Source organism: Micromys minutus (genome assembly GCF_963924665.1).
Source record: "Micromys minutus genome assembly, chromosome: 26".
NCBI lineage: Eukaryota > Metazoa > Chordata > Mammalia > Rodentia > Muridae > Micromys > Micromys minutus.
Window position 1 is genome coordinate 3424149 of NC_137961.1, and position 17956 is coordinate 3442104.

Sequence of the window (17956 nt, forward strand, 5' to 3'; positions counted from 1 at the left end):
GACTAGTCCAGGGCCAGGGTTTATGACTCTTGGGATGCACTCCAGCACTGCGGGATGTCAGAGTGGGACTCAAACAGGACACAGGACGGGATCCAGGAAGCAGAAACTGATGCAGAGGCCACAGCGAGTGTAGCCCTGCTTGGTTTGCCCAGCAGACTTTCTTACAGCACCGAGAGCACCAGCCCAGGAGAGACCCCCAGCCCACATTAGGCTGGGTTTTCCAACATCAATTACCAATTAAGAAGACACAGAGAAGACTGTCGGTTTTCTCAGTTGAGATTTCCTATTCCAAAACAACTTCAGCCTGTGTCAAGGGGACAAACACACTCAGGGACAAAGTTCGTGTGCACAGGACCCCTTGTTCTGTTCCCAACACTGAAAAAAAATTACAAATTCACTAAAAATAAATTCTATCTATCGGGGCTGGAGAAATGGCTCGGTGGTTAAGAGCACTGATTGTTCTTCCAGAGTTCCTGAGCTCAAATCCCAGCAGCCACATGGTGGCTCACAACCATCTGTAATAGGATCTGATGCCCTCTTCTGGTGTGTCTGAAGACAGCTACAGTGTATGTAATAAATAAATCTTAAGAAGAAATTCTATCTATCCTGAATGCTTTGGCGCAAAAGTGTGTAGGTGTCCCAAGTAACCTTGCCATTATTTCAAAGGCTCATTTTCTAGGATATTATTTGGCTCAGTCAAGCTTCTCTTCCATTGAAACAGGCTACTCAGAAACTGCTGGTCCTACAGGGGTTCTAGAGCACAGCCTTCCACCTTCCCTAAAGCCACCTACTTGGAGACCAGACTCCTGACCTTAGCAACAGAACCTTCTGGGAAGGTAAATATAAGCAGACTTCTGACAAGATCTCCAACACCTCCCTGTCCTGGGGGTAACTCATGTTAAAACTGTTAACACCGGTTCACAAATGAGATAACCAAGTCCTTGATGTTTCAACTTAGCTGCTTGAAGCCCTCCCTCCCCCACAGTTTATTGTGATGACCCCTCCCACCCCTCCTCAGAAACAAAGGGTTTATTTACCTTGCCTGAGGCTGTAGCCCTTGCAACTGCAGCTGCTTAATAAACCATAGCTTATTTGTGTTGGTACCTCCACGGTGTGATATTACTTTTCTAAACAGACAAACACTGAACTAGACTATGTCTAATGGCCATTCCTGCTATATGCACACTTAAAAAAAAAGAACTTTTATTTTTTTCAAAGAATAAAGAAAAGTATGGCTTATATATACACAGATTCTTGAGCCATCCAAGCATTAAAATGCTTTGGAAATAGGCTATCTGAGGGGAACCCAGTCAAATGACTTAAAATGCTCTGCTACTGTTAGCATCTAGTATGGTCTAGTAGTAGCATCTAGTAAGGTCTAGTAGTAGCATCTAGTAAGGTCTAGTAGTAGCATCTGGTAAGGTCTAGTAGTAGCATCTGGTAAGGTCTAGTAGTAGCATCTGGTAAGGTCTAGTAGTAGCATCTGGAAAGGTCTAGTAGTAGCATCTAGTAAGGTCTAGTTGTAGCTGGCCACCTGAGACAAAAGGCTGAGGTGTCTATTTAGCATACCAAAGAGGACCTGCTGCCCGGTTCTCCCGGCATCCCTCAGTCCCCACCTATTACTGAGCCCTCTGAGCTGGCAAACTGGAGCTCTCAGGCCCAGAGGTCTGGCCTGCACTTCCCTGTATAAGCCAACCACTTTGGTTACCTTCCCTCTTTTGTACTTGTGGGCCTCCTAGCTGCTGCACCTGGTTCCTCTCTCTCTCCTCTCCTCCTCCCCCTTCCCCTGCCCCTCCCCCTCTCCCTTTACCTCCCTCTCTCTCTGTAAGGCACAGCTCGGTCTGATCCTGTCCACTTTGGAATCCCCCAGATGTTGCAGCCTCTGGCTGTGCTGTCCCTCACATCTCTATAATAAACTCTCCTCCACCACACCCAGGACCAGTCGTGGCTTTCCTAAACTAATCATATTCCTTTCTTTTCCTTTTCCTGTATTTTTTTTTTTTTTTCATTCAGTCTAGATGCTAAGGGAAGTGTCCTGTCAATCATTCACCAGAAGCAGGGCTCCACTGCAGAAGCTCACACCAGCATAACCCCAAACCCAGTGAGCCTGAACAAGTCCAAAGCAGCCTTTATAGATCTAGGACAGTCAGGGCTACACAGAGAATCCTTGTCTGGGGGGTGGGGGGGAGACAGAGAGAGGCACTTACTGTATGGTTGTACTTATATGATGGAGAATAGGGGAGGTGACAATGACAGTGGTCAAAGGAGAAACACAGCAGTTGTCCTGGGGTGGAGGCAAAGATTACTTGGGAAGGAACTAAGGGACTTTCTGGTTGGTTACTTTTCCCCAGGCTGTCCTCGAACTCACAGCCATCCTATTGCCTCAGCCTCCCGAGTTACGGGGCATGGACAGCCACAGCCATTTTGTATTCTGTTTTTTCAGAAGCAGTGCAGTGGCTCTGGTTTTGCGCAGTTATCAGAATTCATGGTATAGTTAGGATGTGTGTATTTCGTGATAGGTAAGTGTCTCTTTTGAACACACAACCCTGGCTGAGGAGATGGCTCACGTGCTTGCCATGAGGACTGGAGTGTGGCTCCTTAGAAACCTCCATAACTATCCGGCAGGTGCGGCAGAGACAGGGGATTCCCCGGTGCATGATGGTTCCGAATTTGACCGAGACCTTGCCTCGGATGTTAAGAGAGAATAATCAGAGATGATCCCCAACTTCAACCTCGACTCTTCACATGAACACACATTCATGTGCAAGCACACCCATATTCATAATACACTTATGTGCATACCACACACACACACACACACACACACATACGAAAAATACAGAGGAGACTGCACATGTTGGACAGTTGGAAGAGAACTTGCCTAGCATGGCTGAACAGTGACAATCCTTAGTTTGGTCCCCAGTACCACACGAGTCACACACCTGTCATCTCAGCATCCAGGAAGTAAGAAGAGGACCAGAAGTTCAAAGTCATCCTGAACTATATGTCCAGCTCAAGGCCGCTTTAGCTGCACAGACCTCGTGTCAAAGCCAATAGACAACCAACAGCAACTTTTTTTCCATAAGTAAATACTAACTTTTAGTTCAACATATACTTGATGACGTTTTTAAGGGACGACGTGTGCTGATGAGCCTTTGGAGGGTCTGTGGGAGTGAGCTGGGGTATACATCTTTAATCACAGCATTTGGAAGGAAGATCTCAGTGAGTTAGAGGCATGCCTGGTCTATGGGGCCAGCTTACAGATAGCCAAGGCTATGTACAGAGAGAGACTCTCTCAACAAAACAAACAAAACAAAAGTTGTGTGTGGATATCTGACCAAGAATACATAGACAGGCCATAGGCCCGAGAGGAGAGCCTGTTACTATTACTTTGCTAACTGAAGGCAGTATTAAAGTGACTGCTAGTGACATTTGTTATGTTTATTAAGTAAGGCATCCTCTGTAGCAGGTGGAAGGACCCTTTCACCCTTTCACCCAGGTTGTCTAAGACAACCGGAAAACACAGATATCTACATTATAACATAACAATAACAAAATCATAGTTAAAAAGTAGCAAGAAAAATGCTCTCTCTCTGTAGACCAGGCTGGCCCTAAACTCAGAGCCCACCTACTTCTGCCTCCCAGGTGTGGAGGTGAGCACCCCAAGCCCAGTTCTGTCTTTGTTTTAAGACATGACTTTGGGTGGATGGGGAGGGAGGGAGGGAAGGATGGGTGCTGGGGAGCTGGGAGATGAAATAGGGTAAATACGACCCAAACACACTGTACAAAATTCCCAAAGAACTAATAAAATTATAAAGTCATCAAAACAATTAAAGCTTGGTATATGTTGGGATTCTGTAAAACCCACCTCTCTGCCTCTATTACCCCTTTAACTCCCCCATGCCCTAAATAAACTCTATTCTGTACTATACCATTGTGTGGCTGGTCCCTCAGGGGGAAGGGATTCCCAACATGGGTCCCCCACAGGTATTTCCCTTGCCCCCCCCAGGCCTCGACACACCTCTATGAGCCATATGCCCCCCCCCCCACACTCTTTTCAACCCTTTCCTAACATCGGTGCCCAAACCAGGGACGTCATCTTTTAACAACAGTATAGAAACTGGATAAACCAGCAGGTCTTTATCTGGGAACTGCTTCAAGGCTGATGGGGAGGCCACTTTGATATTTGTATAACTGTTCCCAGAAGTTGCCTCAAACATTGTAAAAATGACAACAGTTTAAATACCACGCAGTTGGAATAAAGCTGATCCTAATTTACTGATGAGAAGTGGGGGCAACTGGCTATTGAGAAAAACTTCATCAGGGCTGGAGAGACGGCTCAGCGGTTAAGAGCACGGACTGCTCTTCCAGAGGTCCTGAGTTCAATTCCCAGCAACCACATGGTGGCTCACAACCATCTGTAATGAGATCTGATGCCCTCTTCTGGTGTGTCTGACAACAATGACAATGTACTCACATATATGAAATAAATAAACAAATCTTAAAAAAAAAGAAAAAGAAAAACTTCATCAAAGAATAGGCAGAAGGAGAGGGGGCTGGCTTCTTGATTAAGAGTGCTAGCTGATCTTCCAGACCAGGGGCAATTCCCAGAGCATACTTAAATGACTCACAATCATTTGTAAGTCCAACCCCGGGGGAGGGGGAACAGGATCCAACACCCTATTCTGTACGCCCAGGTACCCAACTGGTGCATACAGACAAAACATCCCTACGCATAAAATAAAATTTAAAGTCTTGAAAATCAAAGTATAATTCTGGGTTTGTTTTTATCGTAAAGGCTGTACATGTACACCTCTAATCATAGCAACTGGAAGACTGAGGCAGGGGGATTGAACTGGCCATAAGTCTGGGTTACATCACAAGAGAGCTGAAAAGAATGGGGAGAGGGGGGGAGGGGAGGGGAGACTGGTAACCAAACGACTGGGTAACAGAATGAGGTCTCCGTGTCTGGTCTGGTGCTCACTGGAGCGGGAGGGAGTGTCTGTGACAACAGTCATCTTACGGAAAGGGCAGAACCCTGCATCTCTAGTCATTCCCTCTTCGTTTGGGGGGGTGGGGAATAACGCGCGGCGGCCTCATCCTTCGTATCTGTCCTGAAACTATGAAATGACCGTGGATGTTAACCCGGTGGGCCATCGAAACCGCCTTCAGTGATACATTGGTGCCCAGCCCCAGGGAGAGCAGAATGCTCTCTGAAGTCCGCAGAGCCTTAGGGTCGCGCCTCCTCACCTGGGACGCAGGCAGAATCAGTTCTCCTGGGCTCTAAAGGGACCAAGGGGGCGAGAGAGCTCCATCCTCAGCTAGCTTTAGGAACTCCAGGGCGGCTTCCCGTTTAACCTCTCTCAATGAATAGTAACCACTCCGCCCCAAGGTCTCTCCCCTCAGCAGTCTCAGCCCCCCTAGAGCCAGGCCGCAGGCTCAGTTCCTCAATGAGAAACTGGAGTGGTGTGGAACCCGACCAAGGTCACCGGTTTACGGAGGGGGGGTTCTCCACCATAGGTGCTTTGATCTACGAATGTAAATGGGATTAAACGCGTCTCTCTACTAGTCGTCATGTTTAAGAGAGATAAGAATGCATTAGCTCAAGGTACAAGTCTGGATCTAGGTTGTCAGAGCCTCGGGTCAAGGTCGCAAGCCTTCTTCTGCAGTCAGACAGGTAAGATGTGAGGTGGGGAGGTTGGCAGAAAGAAAGAAAAGCAGCTCCAAGGACAAAAGGACTCCAGGGACCTCAGAAGTGTCAGCTCAGTTCCCCCTACTCTGGACTAGCAAGGTGTCCCTTCCTGGCCTTTAGGATAACACCCAACTTCTCAGCAGGTGTCGAGCCTACCAGAGTCTCTGGCAAATTTGACCAAGGCTTGGCCTCCTAGACGCCAGTGTGTGTGTGTGTGTGTGTGTGTGTGTGTGTGTGTGTGTGTGTGTGTGTGTTGGACACCTTGCTTGCTTGCTTTGGGCAACAGTGGTTCCGCTTTAAGCTCTCCAATGCCAGTCCAGGGTCTCTATAGCCCGTAGGTTGTGTATAGGTGTCCTTATTGGTGGCTCTCAGCTTCCTACACCCATCGGTTTAGGGTGCAGTGTGTGTGACGGGTACAGAAGAATTTATTGGGCCCCCGGTAACGTTTGTTCAGTCCTCACGCTGACACTTCTGGGTTTGTGTGCTTGTGTGGTATGTGCATGTGCGCGTTTGCACACAGAAGGGCTTATTGTGGACACAGGGCAACATTTGCCACGCTCTGGCCCTGGGTAACATTTGCCACACTCTGACTTCTGACGTCACCAGAAGCAGCAGCAACCACGCCAGCCAGTGCAAGATGGGCAGGCGCGCTTCACCGGATTCCAGGGACCTGTCTAGAGAACTGTTGGCTTAAGTGGGTGATCTCGGGGGACCTAGGGAGGAATCCAAACGCTCGCCAAAGGCGGCGGTGGGCGGGGAGAAGACTATCTGGGAACCTTGACAGGCCTGATCTCTTCAACCACCTACCTCTTCAAGGACCCTGAGGCGGGGTCTGCACACTTCCTCTAAAGGCGGCAAAGCCCTCCGGGGTTTTCGGAAATCTAGGGTCCTGAGACCCAGCGGGTGCCGCTCTAGCCGGTGTGGAAGGTAGGTCTTTGGCCCTCTGGGGTGACCTACCCCGAGAGAGCGGCTTAACAAGCTTTTTCGAAGTTTGTTTTGCAGTTGTTCGATTGTTTTGTTGTTTGTTTTTGTTTTTGTTAGTTAGTTTTTTTTTTTAAGTTCGTAATTGGATTCTGGCTTTCCACCTCTGGAGTCGCAGGTCCTGGGAGTTAGAGCCTGCGCTGTTCGGGGTTCAGGGGGAGATAGACAGCCTGCACGGTGGCTGACCTGTCCTCCTGACCCTATATTCTTTAACTTCTGAGTCACGACGAGTTGGTGCCCTTATTGTAAACATTGATCCGAGATCTCAAGACCCTCAGACCCTATTGAGGTCTTCCCTCCTCAATCTTGGTGAACTTGCTGTGTGGCCACTGAGAAGCATTTCAGGGCCACCGTGGCCGAGGGAGGCTCGGCGACCACCGAGGCATCTCCCAGCTGCCTGGCCTGGGACTTGTCATCACTGGGTCTCCAGAGGCGACCTAGGTTGAGGTGGCTAGGGTTGCCAAGAGACTGGATTTGTGGCGGGAAGGGTCACTGGATGTGGGTCTCTAGAGGGACGCTGAGCACCGCTCCCCTTGGAGCTGTCGGGGCCGCCCCCGCTGTCCTCTCTCTAAACTCCTTGGGGTGCCGAGTTGGCTCAGAACCTCTTCTGCACTGTCCGACCCAGAGTGCACACACCTATCAGCTGCGGACTCCAGAGCGCCTGGAACCACTGCGTGCTCCGAAGCCTGACTAGTAGCTTGGCTGAAGAAGGCTCTTAGAGACCCAGGCCCAGGGGTGGGGGTTGGGGTGGGTGTAGACTGATAATTAAAAGAGAGGCGGAATTGTAACACGTTTTGCATGAGCCCGGCACAGGGAGTTGGGGGTGGGGTCAATATAAACTGCAGGTATTGGAAGCTCGCATTCCTTAGTCGGGTGGTTTGGGGAGCCCAAGGGAAGGCGACCTGAGCCCGCACCTTCCAGTCGGGCGGCACCGAGGCAGATTTTCGTTAGAGGTTTGAGTCGTTTGGCTTTTTATTTTATTTTGGTTTGGTTTGGTGTGGAGGGTTTGCGCCTTTTGTGTTATCTTTCCCAGTTAGGGTTTGTGGGATCGAATTGGGAAGTTTGTTCCTTGACTTTGATGGGGGAGGGACGGCCTGAAGGGGGAAGTTGTTAAGACCACCTAGGACCCCTCACTCAGCGACCTCGGTCGGTTTCCCACAGAGCGGTAAAACCCAGCCTGAGATGGCCTTACCTTCTGGTGAGACCCAGTCCCAGGACAAGGCGAACTACCTGCCCCAGAGTAGCCCCCAGCACCTGACTGCCTACTGCGCGCCCGTTCCAGGCTACAGCCACTTCAGGAACCTCGCCACCACCCAGGAGGATTTCCAACCTTGGAAACTGGCAGCTGCGGTGTTTGAGTCCCAGGCTATGGCCCCTCTCAATGCTTTTCGGATGACTCCGCCCTTGTTGGACCCAACCCTGGCTGTGCAGAGCGAGAAGCTCTACAATCCGCCCTGGTACAAGTTGTCACCATGGTATCCAATTCCTCAATTTACTCCTGAGGTGCCATTTCTACACAGCACTGAGCATAGGAGCGGCGGTTCCAGCAACCAAAATTTGGTCCCCGTCGGCGGCCATATCAACAGAGGTCCGTGGCGGGGAGCTGGAAATGTACTTCTGCCATCCCCCGTAATCGCTCCCATACTACCTGACGGAATTAAGACTTCCCAGTCAATATCGGTCCCCCAAACCTTAAACCAAGAGGAAAAGCTGCCTTTTCGCAGCTTCAACTTCACAGAGGAGGAGCTGCGCCTCGTTCTGTATGGAGCCATCGCTAGTCCGAAGCATCCCGCCGGCCTACAGCATGCAATTTCAGGCATCTTGGTACCCACCGAGAATTCTGGTAAGAAAAATCTACATCCTGGGTCTGGGTTGGGTGGAACAGGTCCGGGCCACACAATATCAAAACGTGGGTCTATGTTGAGCCGAATGTCCACCTAAACCTTAGGCTCTTGGCTGGCTTCTCAGGGTCCTCCTTGCCTGACTGTAATTCCCGAGATCGCTTTTAGTGAGCCCTGAGGACTAAGAATCTAGTGTGGTCTTACTCAGTGGCTTCCGGATGTACAAAGTATCTATATGATGATCTCCAGAAATTCACACCTGGCAGCTCTTTACTTCAGAAAAGCATTGTCTTTGCAAAACAGAGTTCATTTTCCCCCAAACCTTGCCCAAGGGATGTTCCGAGTCTCAGATAAGCAACAGTGTACAAAAAAGCCTGTGTCAAGAAGAGATAAAAACAGTAGAGGAGGAGGGGACTGGAGAGATGGATAAGTGGTTAGAACACGGACTTGCTCTTCCAGAGATCCTGAGTCCAATTCCCAGCAACCACATGATGGCTCACAAACCATCTGTAATAGATTCTGGTGTATTGGAAGACAGCTACAATGTACTCATGTAAATAAAATTAAAAAAAAAAAAAAAACAGGAAAGGCTAGAGGATCTACATCAAATCCAAAGAACTTTATAGGAAGCAAGGGAATCCCCTCAGGAAGGCAGCTCTGTGTATCTGTTTTTAATTAGAATAATTTAAGGCTGTCTTTTTCTAGGGTCTAATCATCTTCGAAAAACTCTGGACAAAGACTCCCTTCAGCTTCCAGAAGGTAGGCTGCACTCCTTTCCTGGATTCATTTCCCAGAACTAACGTTGAATCGCTGCCTGGGCTCATTCTCTCCTGCCTCGGTTTCCCCAGGTCTCTGCCTCGTGCAGACAGCATTTGGCGACGCCCCACACTTTGGTGTGTTCTGTAGCGATTTCATTGCCAAAGGAGTGAGATTTGGCCCCTTTCAAGGTAAAGTGGTCAATGCCAGCGAACTGAAGACACACAGGGACAACTCTCGGATGTGGGAAGTAAGTATGTTGGGGGTGGGTCTGCTGAAATCTGGGGGACAGCCTGGGTTGGGGGACCAGTACCCTTGAGGGTCTTTGTTCGCTCCAGCAGGACCTCCCTCTGCATGAAATTCACGTCGTAGTGGGTGAAGTGGCTTTAATCTGTTCAGGACAGACATGAAAAGTACTTTTAGAGAAACACTACTCCGTTATATTAACAGACATAACCGAGTGTTTTAAATGTGGTAGCGCGCTAAAAGCATGCTACAGGAAAGAAAGATAAATTTGAGGCTCTCCTATTGCTTTCTTGGAAAAAACTAACCGAGGATTAACAAAACACATAAATCTTCCAAATGCGCTGACCCTGAACTTCTAGGAATATAGTTTGGGAAGATGATCTGCCCTTTTGGCAATGTGGACAGCCAGAGTTAAGCAGTAGTTTACTAAACAGTGAGAGACACGGAAGCTGATGCACTAGGAGGGTTAACAGCTCCATCCCACCATGTCCACACGGGACAGGAGGGACTTCCTCAGTTCTCCCTAAGAGATGGATCAAATAAGTCCTATTTACTTCCCTGACCCTTGCTCACACAATTAACATACACTAATCGTAGAAACTGGAGTCAAGAATGTGATAAGGAAATGCTTGCCTGGCCTGGCTGAAAATGCTGGGTTCCATCCCCAGCACCACATAACCCTGTATGGTGGCCCTGCCGAAGTAGCAGCAGGCAGATTAGAAGTTCAAGGCCACCCTAGAGTCCCACCTGAGCTATAGGAGACCCTGTCCAAAAATAAAAAATAAAAAGTTTATGTGCTACTTCTGATATTGAAATCTTATCTATAGAAATGTATTCTATAGTAGCAATTTGGGTATAGATTTTAAATTTCATAGATCAGACAAAAGGAAAACAAATGGAAATCAAGAGCTCATGCCTATTGGAGGGTCTGGAGGTGGCCGCACTCAGTCCCTGAGCTCGGGTAACTGAGGCAGAGGCACAAGTTTGAGGCCAGCCTCCGTAAATGGCAAGATCTCATCCAAAACAAAATAAACACCCGAGTGTGTGTACGCGCGCGCACGCGCGCGCACACACACACACTTCCTTCTCGTTTGATTTAGATTTTTGAAGACGGCCACCTGAGCCATTTTATCGACGGCAAAGGTTCCGGGAACTGGATGTCCTACGTCAACTGTGCTCGATTCCCCAAGGAGCAGAACCTGGCGGCAGTGCAGCAGGAAGGGCAGATATTCTACGAGAGCTGTAAAGACATCGCCCAGAACCAGGAGCTGCTCGTGTGGTATGGGAACAGCTATGAGAAGTTTCTGGACATTCCCATGAGCCTCCAGGTCACTGAACAAGAAGGCAAGCAGCTGTCTGAGACCCCCGAGGGTGAGTGTCTGCCCCTGCCCTGCCCAGTGAGAGGCCATCGTGAGAGGGGATCATTGCCATCTTTTCTAAGTTATCTATCTTCCCCCCACCCGCTCTTGGGAATAAAAGTAGAAGAAAATGCCGGCCGCTACCCCGTGGGCGAGCCAGTTTGACTCCTCCCTGCTCAGGCCGGGCTTTCGCAAATGGTGGCTGCAGTAACTTAGTGGGGTGGAAAATCAATTTAGTGATTGAAGCCAGCATTAAAGAAAGAAATTGGAATAGAGGATATTGATGAGTGTCACTTAAGAAACGACGTTGTGAAGCCTCTGTTTTATGTATTTGTTACGCGTAGCAGATACATTATGTGTAGCAGGGACCTTAGTGGACCTGCTTAGTTTCAGGGATGCCTGAAGGTATTTTGATTTTTTTTGGTTTGTTTCTTTGCTTTTTTGAGACAGGGTTTCTCTTTGAAGCCCTGGCTGTCCTGAACTTGTTCTATAGGCCAGGCTGACCCTAGTGCTAGGATCGAAGGCATGTGCAGCCACCATCCTGAAGCCAGGGGATTTTTACGATTAAAACTGTTCTGTCTTGTATTGTGGCATTTAGATGAGAGGACGGTGACGGAGATGAAAGGTTATAGTTCAGTAGTGACGTTTCCAAGCAGACGAGGGGTCTGTGGTCTGGCACTGTTGCCGCCTCTTCTGTAGATTCTCACTTAGGCTACTTCTGGTCCTCTCCCTTGAGGGCAGACAAGAAGGTCTCCAGTACTAGTATCCAGGGGTGTCTTGACTGGAGCTTTTGGGGACACCTCTCACCTGTCTCCAGAGTAGTCATACATCTTGTTGACTTGGGGGTCTGAGTTGTCTTTTTGAACCACGGTTTTGCTATACCTTGTCTGATCTGAAAACCTGGTCCTCCTGAACTCTGCCCTTTTAATTCTAGGATCACTCTTGGCACAAACACCTGGATCTGACACCTCCTTGTCTCTAATTTCTCTCCTCTTCCTTCCTTGTCCATGGTGGGGGGCAGTCTTACATTTCTATGCTTGCTTTCTGACAGTCAGTGGCCTGTCACTCCTGTGGGTCAGACTCAGAAACGCCAAGCCTGTGAATTAATAAAGGCGCTATGCGTTCGGTGTCTGACCTCGAACCCTCTGTGGAGCCAAAGATGGCCTCGAACTCCTGATTTTTCTGCCCAGGTCCCTAGGTGTGTTCCGCCACACCCAGCTATGGCCTGTGTCTGTTAATGGCTGCCCCCCCATTCTGTTTGGGGCGGTGAGGAGGAGGCACAGAGGTCCACAGCACTTACCCCTCTGTTCCAGAGTCTGCAGACGGCTACAGATGCGAACGCTGTGGAAAGGTGTTTACCTACAGGTACTACAGAGATAAGCACCTCAAGTACACGCCCTGCGTGGATAAGGGGGACAGGAAGTTCCCATGTTCCCTCTGCCAAAGGTCTTTCGAAAAGCGCGACCGGCTCCGGATTCACATCCTTCATGTCCACGAGAGGCACCGGCCCTACCTGGTAAGCGCTTGGTGGTTCGCCGTCCTTCCTAGTCTGTTCACATGACAGGGACTCGGCGCTGACTGGAGGATCCGATGCTTGGTAGCGTGGGAAAGGCAAATGATCTGTGTGTGTGAGCGTGAGTATATGTCAAGATCTGTGTGTGTGAGCATGAGCGTCAAGATCTGTGGAACATTGGGGGAGGGACCGAGGTAGGAGTGGCCTCCGGGGTTGGGGAAGATGTCCCAACACAGCAGCGAGTTGTGCTGGAAGCTGGGATTGGATTGGGTGCTGGAAGCTGGGATTGGATTGGGTAACCGTACTCTGTCCCACACCCAGTCAGGCACTAGATAGTTACTCACGGTGCAGAGGAAACATTGACGTGGTCCGAGGAATGGAAGACTCCATCCCAGACCGTGGTCTTTATAAGGCTGAGAGGCAACAGTAATGCCAGGGAGTCTCTGCCAGCCCAGATACCCATTGCTCTGCCAAGCTTCGCCCAAAGGGCAAAACCAAGTGTGTCCTTCAGAGACAAGACAGGGGGCTCCAGATCTTTGCTCCAGTGTTTTGTACGGTTTGTGCAGGCGTGAGCAGAGCGCCCCGAGAGGAAAGGGGATCAGGTCCCTGGATTTGGGGTTGCAGGTGGTTGTGAGCCACCACGATGATGCTGGAAACTGAACCTGGGTCTTCTGCAAGAGCAGTTCATGCCCTTAACTACCAGGTGGACGTGCTAGCCCCTGTAATAGCATCTTATGTAGTATTATATATTATACAGCATTTTACACCAATGCTAAGATTTATAATCTTATAATCTTAAATTTTTCACATTTTAGTATTTATAAACTGGGATGTGTTCCGCAGCTGGGCCGTTGTTGTTTATTTTTTTGTTTTTAATGTTTTTAAAATCTGGGTTGTTTTTTTTTTTTTTTTTTTTTTTTTTTTTTTTTTTTTTTGTAAAGGATACATTTATTTTTATTTGATGTGTTTGGTACATGCATGAATGTGCAGCTTGTACATTTAGTTGCTTTCAGAGACCAGAAACAGACATAGGCCCCCAGGAGCTACAGCTGAACCACCATCTGGGTGCTGGGAACCAAACCTAAGTCCTCAGATACAACAGCCATTGCTCTTCACCGGTCAACGCTCCAGGCCCTAAATTCTGGGAACAAACTCAGGAGTCAACAGATTCTAAAGGGTTTTTTTTTAAGATTTATTTTATATATGTGAGCACACTGCAGCTGTCTTCAGACACACCAGAGGAGGACATCTAATCCCATTACAGACGGTGTGAGCCACCATAGCAATGATGAAGAATTTGGCCAGACATGGAAGTGAGAGGCAGGTAGATCTCTGGTTTGAGGCATGCATACCTAGTCTACATAGAGTTCCAGGTCAGTCAGGGCTACATAGATCCTTTCTCCAAACAAACAAATTATAGATTTTTTAAAAAATTTCCTCACTCCCAGGAAGATATATGTTGAGACAGAATTTGGGGGGAAGATGAAATTCCGACTCTGTGTTTTGTTATCTCCTTAGTGTTCAACGTGTGGGAAAAGCTTCTCTCAGTCCTCCAGCCTGAACAAGCACATGAGAGTCCACTCTGGAGACCGGCCGTACCAGTGTGTGTACTGTACAAAGGTAGGCGACACCCGTGGTGCCAGCCCTCTGTAACTAGAAGCAGCAGCCTCACATCATGCTTGGGTAACTAGTTCATTTCGGGTAACTTGCTGATTACCCATCAGCCAATGCACTTCCTCGGTGAATTCTAGATCAGCCAGGACCACACAGTGAGACAATGTTTCAAAAAGAAAAAGAAACTAGTTTTTTAAAGATGAGAACGTAAGAGCACAGCCTTAGCCGGCTTTCACCCCAGGCCTTTGATGCTGACCTGACTGTATGGCCTTGGATAGGCCCATTTGCTTTTCTTCCTGGTTTTCTCTTTGGTAAAATGTGGGGGAAATTTGTAGTTGTTGGGTTCTAGCTGTCAGCTTTTATAAAACTTCGTCACTGTGTCTGACGATTGTAACCACTGAAGTGTTAGCTACTCCTGCTGCTGCTGCTGATTCTAAAGGGACATTTCGAGGGTGGCCTCTGATTCAGGCAGTGTAGAGAACATCAGCAGAGGTAGAGAGAGGAGTCAAGCCTTTGCTGGGAAAGACAGTCGTTTGACTATATTTAGGAATATTCTGAGGCGCCTCTCACTTTAATTTGGTGATGTGCAATGCTGTCCACTTTCTAGTTATTACTGTGTGTGGCTGTTTGAGAGCACAGAAACAAAGACCCAGGCACAGTGAAGCCTGGCTGCAATCTCAGGTTGAGGCAGGAAGATTATGAGTTCAAGGCCAATCTAGGATATACAGCCCAGGCTATACACCCACCTAAAGGGGGAAATAGAACATGTGTTTCCTGGTTTTACTAGTCACATATTATGTGCCCTAAGACACAGGTACACATATTTTACAACTTACTGTAAATCTAGGAGTAAGATTTAAATGAAAAAAAATGAAACCAGGTGTGGTGGTGCACTCCTGGAATGTCCGCACCGGGAGAAAACCACAGAAGGATGATGAATCCAAAGCCTGTCTTAGCAACAGAGCAACTTTATCTCAACCTCCACCAACCGTAGCAAAAAGACTGAAAATGAAACAAAAGGAAGGAAACCAATTAGAAACTGATGCGGGCAAAGATACTAAGTAACCTCAGCCTCTTCTCAGCAATGTGGTCTGTCTTGGCCACTCAGAGTTGCCTGTTTAGAGTGTGACATAGTGGCTCACGCCTGCAATCCCAGCACTAGGGAGACAGGCTAGCCCGTGAGTTCTGGCCAGCCTGAGCTACATATTGTGCCCTTACCTGCATCCAAAAGAAGAACTGCTTGTTTAGTGTTGCTTTCAGATTACACTTTAGATGCTTTTGGGTCACACTGTCTAAGGTTAAGGTTGACTGCATGCTGTGTGTGTGTGTGTGTGTGTGTGTGTGTGTGTGTGATGCTGGAGATCAAACCTAGGGACTCAACATTGCAAGGCAAGCATCCTATCCCTGAGTTTTATATATGTATTTATATGTGTGTGTGTATACACACATATATATTTAAATCTAGTGTTGTATACATTTGGAGGAGAGGAGAGGCAGGTATCACGATACATTACATATGGAAGATCAGAGCACAGCTTTCAGGATCTAGCTCTTCTGCCAAACGTAAGAAACTTAAGTCATTAAGTCACTGGGCTTGGCTGCAGCCTCCTTTACCTGCTGAGCCATTTCACCTGCCCTTTTTATTAAGATCCCTGTTATTGACCACAAATAATGTTCTGTATAGACTTAAATCAATTCTCTTCTCCAGTTGGTTGTTTTTGCTTTTTAAAGACAGGATTTTTTTTTCCATAGAGCCCTGACTGTCTTGGAGCTCAGTCTGTAAACCAGGCTAGCACTGAACTCCCTCTGCCTCCCAAGTGCTGGGCTTAAAGGTGTGTGCCACAGATGTCTGGCAGAATTAGTTTCTCAATCAAAGCAGTAGAAGCTGATGTGTCCATTACAATGAAAATGAACCCTTTGTTGACCAGCCTTTTCTGCTTTCTGCCCTCTGCAGAAGTTTACTGCCTCCAGCATACTCCGGACACACATCAGACAGCACTCCGGGGAGAAACCTTTCAAGTGCAGACATTGTGGCAAAGCTTTTGCGTCCCACGCTGCTCACGACAGCCACGTCCGGCGCTCACACAAGGAGGATGGCCGGAGTTCCTGCGATGTTTGTGGGAAAGGCTTCCTGGATCAAATGGCTTTCTATACCCACATGAAGCTTCACAAAACCTGCTAGTTCTCTGAGAGCAAAGCCAGTTGAAAACCAAGAACTCTGACTCTTAATTCTCAGTTTTCTCACGTGGACACGGTTGAAGTGTTCGGTAAGAATTTGGAGAATGGAGTAGTTGATCTGAAACCCTATGGAATCCACTCAGACCAGGATGGGGAAGAAGGTTCTGGATCCCGTGATAAAAGAAGAAAAGGTCCCTCCACTCCTGTCTGCCTTGAACACCCAGCTATACAGTGTCTGTAGCCAGTGACAGTTTTCTTCAGAGCAGCAACTTTGTTTAAAGATTTAATTTAATTTAATGTGCATGAGTGTTTTGCCTTGTGTGGGTGTGCTGCATGCCTAGTGCATGTGGAGGCCAAGGGAAGACATCAGATCCTCTGGGACTTTATTTATGGACAGTTGTAAGCCACCGTGTGGGTACTAAGTCTTCTGTGTATTAATGTTTTGTACTGGCTGGTTTTGTGTCAACTCGACACAAGCTGGAGTTATCACAGAGAAAGGAGCCTCAGCTGAGGAAATGCCTCCATGAGTGATCAAGGGGGGAGGGCCCCGCCCATTGTGGGTGGTGCCATCCCTGGCCCAGCCCATTGTGGGTGGTGCCATCCCTGGGCTGGTAGACCTGGGTTCTATAAGAAAGCAGGCTGAGCAAGCCAGGGGAAGCAAGCCAGTAAGTAACATCCCTCCATGGCCTCTGCATCAGCTATTGCTTTCTGACCTGCTTGAGTTCCAGTCCTGACTTCCTCTGGTGATGAACAGCAATGTGGAAGTGTAAGCTGAATAAACCCTTTTCTCCCCAGCTTGCTTCTTGGTCACGATGTTTGTGCAGGAATAGAAACCCTGATTCTTACCAGTTGTAAAAGAAAAATTATATCTGAATGAAGAAAGGTTAAAAATAAACAATTATGACACTGGTTTAAAAGCCAATCCCTTTTTTTCCCTTTCCTTTCTTATTTATTTTTCAAAACAGTGCTTCTCTGTGTAGACAAGCTGGCCTAGAACCCACAAGAGATCCACTTTCCTCTGCCTCTGCTGGGATTAAAGGTGTGTGCCTCCACAGAAGAGGACATCAGATCCCATTCCAGATGGTTGTGAGCCACCATGTGGTTGCTGGGATTTGAACTCAGGACCTCTGGAAGAGAAGTCAGTGTTCTTAACCACTGAGCTATCTCTCCAGCCCAGCTCTTTTCTTTCCTTTAAAAAAATTTTTACTTCTGTTTTAATTTTTTTGATGAGTAACTGTTAGCATTCCTTCTAGGCTCTGCCCCACAGTTACCTCACAACAGCCTGGTGTGCCTGACTCTCTGTAAAGGGGGTGACTCACCCCCTCCTCACTCTTCTTACCCTCTTACTCTTACTTCCCTCTCTGTACCTTCTCTCTCCATTTCCTTCCCCCCTCTCTCTACGTGTTCCTGGTAGGCACCCCCCCCCATCTATCTTCCTTTCCCTGTCTCTACTACCCCTCAACTTCCCTCCCCATGCCCTAAATAAACTCTATTCCATATTCTATCTGTCCTATGGCTGGTACCTCAAGGGAAAGGGATGCCTCAGCATGGGCCCACAGAGGGACAAACCTCCTTCCACATTAACATACCTGGCTCTACCAAACATATTCTTGGCTCTTTTCTTTTTTAGAAAACACAACAAATAAAGTATATTTTCCCCAACTTGTAATTGGGTAGCTCCTAGTAACACCGGGAGGAACAAAGGAGGAAAAGCCAGCAGCTGAACAGTATATCCTATGCATTAGCCAAGTGTGGTAACTCCCACCTGGAATCTGGC

General features: G+C 48.1%; 1 protein-coding gene across 1 annotated transcript; it reads left to right on the forward strand.

Moving 5' to 3' along the window:
• Window positions 1–7855: 7855 nt before the first annotated feature.
• Window positions 7856–16183, forward strand: PRDM14 (PR/SET domain 14; the record flags this gene model as incomplete). The annotated part of the gene is made up of 7 exons (XM_080938738.1): window positions 7856–8516; window positions 9220–9273; window positions 9363–9520; window positions 10617–10887; window positions 12188–12390; window positions 13906–14007; window positions 15956–16183. The coding sequence occupies 7 exons, from the start codon at window positions 7856–7858 to the stop codon at window positions 16181–16183; spliced, it is 1677 nt and encodes a 558-aa protein (XP_080794864.1).
• Between the last annotated feature and the right edge of the window lie 1773 nt (window positions 16184–17956).